Here is a 6,330-nt window from a genome sequence, read left to right as displayed (position 1 = left end):
ATTTAACAATCTACAAATAACAGCTACAATTAACTATAACACAGTTGCGGGTTTCACACTTTACAAACCCTACAACCAAATCTCTTCACACTATCTTCAAGAGTCTCCACGTATTAATAACGCGGGAGCTATACAAGTCTCCCTGAATTACACACTTTCACTCGTAACACGCCGCTGGCTAGTGGGCTTGCTCGGAACTAACTCGTAGGTAGCTGCATTGAGAACTCACTCTGGATAGCCTTCGCTGCTCCTTATGTAGCCTCGATCGGACAATACGGAAAACGGCCACGTAATAGGCACCCTTGTTGCCTGGCGCTGTGTTGCTAGTAACGCTAGCGGAAGTAACCGCTGTTACTACCGTCGTCTCTCGCAATCACTGTTTACCCGCGCTGCCTAGCAACCCGCGGTACCCTTGGTGACGTCATCGCTGTTGACTTGCCTTGCATAGCGACCAGGATGCTAGGACTCGGCTAACGTCGGCTCCGCTCGGCTCACTTCGGCTCCGCTCGTGACGTCACCGCGGGAAGAGTTGCGGGGTGATTACTCGCCTATTACGCGAGCCCTACGTTACCGCTACGTGCAGCTGGGGAGGTAGGGGTCAACATGTCACAATATATATGTGTGTGTGTGTGTTCATAAGTTCATTGCTGAACACAATAATATGACCAAGATAATAGAATATCTGAAGCAATATAATGAACCTTAAAAATCTGATGTTTATATATTTATATTCATACGATCAATGCTGAACACAATAATATGGCCAAAATAATGCAATGACTGAAGGGATATACCCATAATAACAAATTAGATGAATAAAATATGTAGACACTAATAAGTAAAAGTTCCTACGTAGGAAGTAGTTAATAAATTTAATTACAAAATATACACTGAATCCTGACATTGATTCTGCTCCTCAGCGTTTCACACTGAATCAGGTAACCTGAAGATTACAAGTCAAGTATAAAGTAATGCCACTTCACTCTTACCCACATATAAAAACGAACCATTTGAGTCAGAAAAGAATTTCAAACACAATTCTTGATTGAAATCTAATTATTTTCAGATAGAGGGCAGAATGAACTCTGACCATCTTCTGAGAATGATGTTCTAATATACTGGGAAGAAGGAAACAGGTCTCCAAAGCAAGAAAGAGATGGAGTTCAAGATCAGAATAGGTTTCTTGTACGTAATCCGAATGTAGGTGACAATGTTGTCAACAAATTACTCAAAACCAGAGGTTTGAGACAAGAGCATGTGAAGGCATGGTAGTTGGAGTTGCTTGTCATCAGGGTTACTTTCTCCAACTTATGAAACAACTATTGATGCTCATGTGAGCAATTGGAATATATTGTGACATGTTGCGCAACGGAGAACCCCTACCTCCCCAGCGCCACGTGGCGGTAACGTAGCGCTCTCGTAATAGGAGAGTCATCATCCCTCCACTCTCCCCGCGGTGACGTGCGAGCGGAGCCGAAGTGAGCCGAGCGGAGCCGAAGTTAGCTGAGTCCCCGCAACCTGGTAGCTATGCAACGCGAGTCAACAGCGGTGACGTCACCAAGGGATATCGCGGTTGCTAGGCAGCAGTCAACAACTCCGGACAGCGTTGCTAGGCTATACGCCACGTCACAGTAGTGACGTGGTGGGCGACCCTAGCAACAGCGAACGGAATAAAAGCCGGCTGAGCAGCAAGCGAGAGTCAGTGTGTTATCAACGAGTTCTCAGTTCGCAAGTTACGAGCTACAGACGCGTGTGCGAGAATCAGTGATAGTTCGTGATAACCAGTTATATTTGGAGTGTGTAATTCAGGGAGACTTGTATAGCTCCCGCGTTATTAATACGTGAAGACTCTTGAAGATAGTGTTAAGAGATTTTGTTGTAGGGTTTGTAAAGAGTGGAAACCCGTAACATTGTTATAATTAATTGTAGCCGATAGTTGTAGATTGTTGAATAAACCAGTTAACGATCTCTACGGCGTATTCTGTAACGAAACACGTTACACTGGTGTCAGAAGTGGGATTTGGACTTAACACATGTGACCGACAAGATTCGAACTCAAGACACATTACACTGGTGTCAGAAGTGTTATGAACTTAAACACTCCACAAACAATTTGTTGTGATCAAGTATCTTACTGCTACAAAATGGAGATGCAGCAGACGATGGAACTTCTACTGAAAGAGATTCGGACAAACCAAGAAAAAGCAGATGCCAATAGAAAAGCCGACAAGGAAGAAATGAAGGCCAATAGGAGGAAAGACAAAGAGGATTTCCTGGCGAAATTAGAATCCAATCAAGAAAAAGCAAATAACATGCTGGTAAAATCATACGCTGATAGGAAAACTGATAAAGACGATATGCNGCAAAATTAGACGTCAACCAGAAACAAACCGAAGTCATGCTGACAAAATTAGACGCCTACCAAGAAAAGGCGGAGGCCGATAGGAAGGCCGACAAGGAAGAAATTAAGGCCGAAATGCGATCTATGCGGTCAGAGTTGGATGACCAAATCCAACATAGAGTCGAAAACATTTTGGCAATCGTTGAACACGACAAACAGACTCTCCGGTCAGAAATAACTGAACAGATTGAAGTGTCCCTCTGCGCGCGGACAGATAAACATCAAGAAATCCTGATGAAAAACTACAACGAAACCTGCTCAGCAATTGACGAAACCAAACGCGAGTTCCAGGCCCGGTTGGACATAGTGCAAATGANGAAACACTTCAGGCTCTAGAGGACCGTTTCGGGGACCAACACTTCGCAGCTGCTTACCACTGCCAACTACGAACGAGGACGCAGAGACCTGGGGAATCCCTGCAAGATTTTGCCACGGCCATTGAACTCCTTTCCCGTCGTGCCTACCCAAATCTACCTGCTGACCACATAGGAAGGGAGGCAGGAAAAGCCTTCGCATACGGAATACGAGATGCCGATATAAAGTTCCAGCTGCTGCTGGGAGGGGAAAAGACTGTAAACGAGGCCCTCCGACAAGCACTAGAGCTGCAGGCGGTACTGGTAGCAGCCAGACCTCACGGAGATAGCACCAGGTTCAGATCGTCCCCCACCCAATGATGAGATGACAATAGACATCACCAGGACCGAAAAGAAGGACCTATAAGAAATAAACGGGAATCGCCGGGGGACATCAGAATGGCGACCCAGAAACAACAGGGAAACAAGCTGGAGGAAGGACCAACCGTCGGGAAACGAGCGACGGCCGGCGGAGATGGGCGAACGCCGGCATATGCGTTAAGGCCCCCACATTATGCACTCACCGACATGACGGAGAAAGTCAACACAAGCCTGGTCACCCAGGGATGGGTTGGTGATAAGCCGTGCCAGGTGACAGTGGACACGGGAGCATACGTCACGGAAGTAAGACTGGATATCGCCGCCGGTTGGCCTGAAAGACAGCCAAATCCAGATTTCTCGCTGCAGACCGTGTCTGGAGGATCCCTGCCCATACTGAATGAAGTTCTGTTGACTCTTACCCTAGGGCGCCAACCTATTACGATGTGGGTTTTCGTCGCGAATATCACCGATGAGCTCATCCTGGGACTGGACATACTGCGCGCCTACGATGCTTCCGTGGATATAGGGCGCCAAACTCTCCGTCTGGCGGAAGAAGAGGTATCGTTATGGAGTCCTGGGGTAGGACCCCGTCCTTCTAGCTTACTAGTGGCAAAGGACCTAGTGATACCCGCACGGAGCGAGGGAATAGTGATGGCTAGAATGGAGAATCATCTGGGAGTAGAGAATGGCCTAGTAGAACAAATTCCCCAGGCCCACCCGCCTGAAGGAATCTACGTAGCCAGGACCCTAGTTCAGGACTGTCAAGAAGTACCAGTGAGGGTCATGAATGTTACCCACAAGAACCAAAAGCTCAGAAGAGGATCTCCTCTGGCGCACTGTGAGCCAGTAACACTCGTGGCTTTGCCCGAGATGAGGCAGCCACCAGCACCAGGTCTAACACCGAAATTAGCAGACGGGACCACAGCCGCCAAGCCACACCTAAGCCCAGAAGAATTTCAGGAGTTAGAGGATCTCGTGTCCGAGTACGCCGACATATTCGCACAAGACAACGAAGATTATGGAAGGACAAACAAAGTATATCACCGCATAGACACGGGAGACGCCCGGCCAATTCGGCAGCCACTGAGAGTACCCCTGGCAAAACAAGCAGAAGTGAAGGAAATGCTTGACAACATGCGAGGACAGGGTGTTATAGAAGAATCGGACAGCCCTTGGTCGTCCCCGGTCGTTTTGGTCAGGAAAAAGAATGGGGAGCTCCGTTTCTGTGTGGACTACAGAAAGCTGAACGACGTCACCAAGAAGGATTGCTTTCCGCTACCCCGCATTGACGACACCCTGGACACGCTGGCCGGAGCCAAATGGTTTTCAACTCTCGATTTAAAGAGTGGCTATTGGCAAGTCGACGTACACCCAGACGACAAAGAGAAAACAGCGTTTTCGACAGGGCAAGGGCTATGGCAGTTCACAGTCATGCCCTTTGGCCTCTGCAATGCCCCGGCAACCTTCGAAAGGCTAATGGAGACAGTCCTACGTGGGCTCACGTACGATTCATGCCTTCTGTACTTGGACGATGTGATCGTAATAGGCCGCACATTCCGAGAGCACATGCTCAACTTACGGAAAGTGTTCGAGAGGTTCCGGGAAGCCCGTCTGAAACTTAACCCAGAAAAGTGTAAACTCTTGCAGGAAGAGGTCAGGTACCTTGGGCATATTGTATCAGCAGTAGGGGTATCCACCGACCTGGAGAAGTTGAAAGCCGTGCGAGAATGGCCGACCCCGAAGGATAAACATGAAGTTAGAAGCTATCTGGGACTATGCTCACATTACAGGCGATTTATTTCAGGGTTTTCCAATATTGCGAAACCACTAACGAAACTAACGGAAGAGAAACAAACCTTCCAGTGGACTCCAGAAGTGGAGGCCGCTTTTCAAACGCTAAAGGGTGCCCTATGTGCTGCCCCTATTCTTGCCTACCCACAGCCAGGAGAGAAATTCATTGTGGACACAGATGCAAGTAATGTCGGAATTGGAGGAGTTCTCTCTCAAATCCAGGACGGAAAAGAGCGTGTCATAGCTTACTTCAGCAAGACGCTAAACAAAGCAGAGAGAAACTACTGCGTCACCCGTCGAGAACTACTTGCCATAGTGAGGACACTGGAACATTTCCACAAATACCTCTACGGACAACAGTTCCATCTGCGAACGGACCACTCTGCGCTTACCTGGCTTATGAGTTTCAAGAACTTAGAGGGACACTCTGCGCGCTGGATACAGCGTCTACAGGAGTACAACTTCACTTCCGAGCATCGTCAGGGCCGAAAACATAACAATGGCGACGCCTTTTCTAGACAACCCTGAAAAGAGCAATGTGCGCACTGCCAGAAAGTTGAGACGCGGGCAGAGGTAAAGCAAATACGCGTTGTTGGAACCCTACCGGCAGCCGACTGGGACCCTGTTACCCTAAGAGAGGAACAGCTAAAAGACCCAGACATAGGGCCTATTCTACAGGAAGTAGTAAACGGCCAACGACCGATATGGCAGGACATCGCGGATCGGAGTCCCACGTACAAAAGCTACTGTGCCCAGTGGAAATCGCGTGACTGGGAATCCGCCACCGGAAGACGTCAAGTAGCCCAGATAATTATTCCTCGGAGCAGGGTGAAGGACGTTCTGAGCGAACTGCACGGTGGACCGTCAGGAGGTCACTTTGGTGTCAACAAACCTCTGAATAAGTTTCGACAGAGATTCTACTGGCTTCAAGCAAGGACCGATGTTGAGAAATGGTGTCGAGAGTGTGACACATGTGCAGCCAGTCGGGGACCGCGGACCAGGAATCGTGGGCAAATGCACCAGTATAATGTCGGTGCTCCCTTCGAGAGAGTAGCCATTGATATCGCAGGGCCCTTCCCACGAAGCGACCAAGGAAACCGATACTTACTGATCGCTATGGACTACTTCACCAAGTGGCCGGAAGTGTACGCCATCCCGAATCAGGAGGCTTCAACAATAGCGGAAGTTCTGGTTGCCAACTTCTTCTGCCGCTTCGGCATACCTCGGGACTTGCAGTGACCAAGGCCGTAACTTCGAGTCTCATCTACTCGAACGCCTGGGAGTGAGCAAGACGTGCACCACACCCCTGCACCCACAGTCGGATGGAATGGTGGAACGCTACGTCAAGACCATCGAGGAGCACTTGCGGAAGGTCGTCTCATCGCACCAAAGGGACTGGGATGAGAGGTTACCCCTCTTTCTCCTAGCTTACAGGGCATCCACTCACGACACTACGGGCCTGAC

The 6,330-nt window shown here is 49.0% G+C and overlaps 1 protein-coding gene across 1 annotated transcript in view; it reads left to right on the top strand.

Annotated features, from left to right (window-relative positions):
* Positions 1 to 3,153: 3,153 nt before the first annotated feature.
* The window catches only part of LOC111872211, a 4,631-nt gene continuing 1,454 nt past the window's right edge, over positions 3,154 to 6,330 (top strand). Inside the window, exon 1 of the mRNA XM_023865864.1 lies at positions 3,154 to 4,188. Coding sequence (XP_023721632.1) covers positions 3,154 to 4,188 — 1,035 coding nt within the window. The remainder of the gene's footprint in view (positions 4,189 to 6,330) is intronic.

This window comes from Cryptotermes secundus, unplaced genomic scaffold, assembly GCF_002891405.2.
Source record: "Cryptotermes secundus unplaced genomic scaffold, Csec_1.0 scaffold710, whole genome shotgun sequence".
Lineage (NCBI taxonomy): Eukaryota > Metazoa > Arthropoda > Insecta > Blattodea > Kalotermitidae > Cryptotermes > Cryptotermes secundus.
Note: the sequence above shows the minus strand (reverse complement) of the source record. Positions and strands in the feature narration are given on the sequence as shown.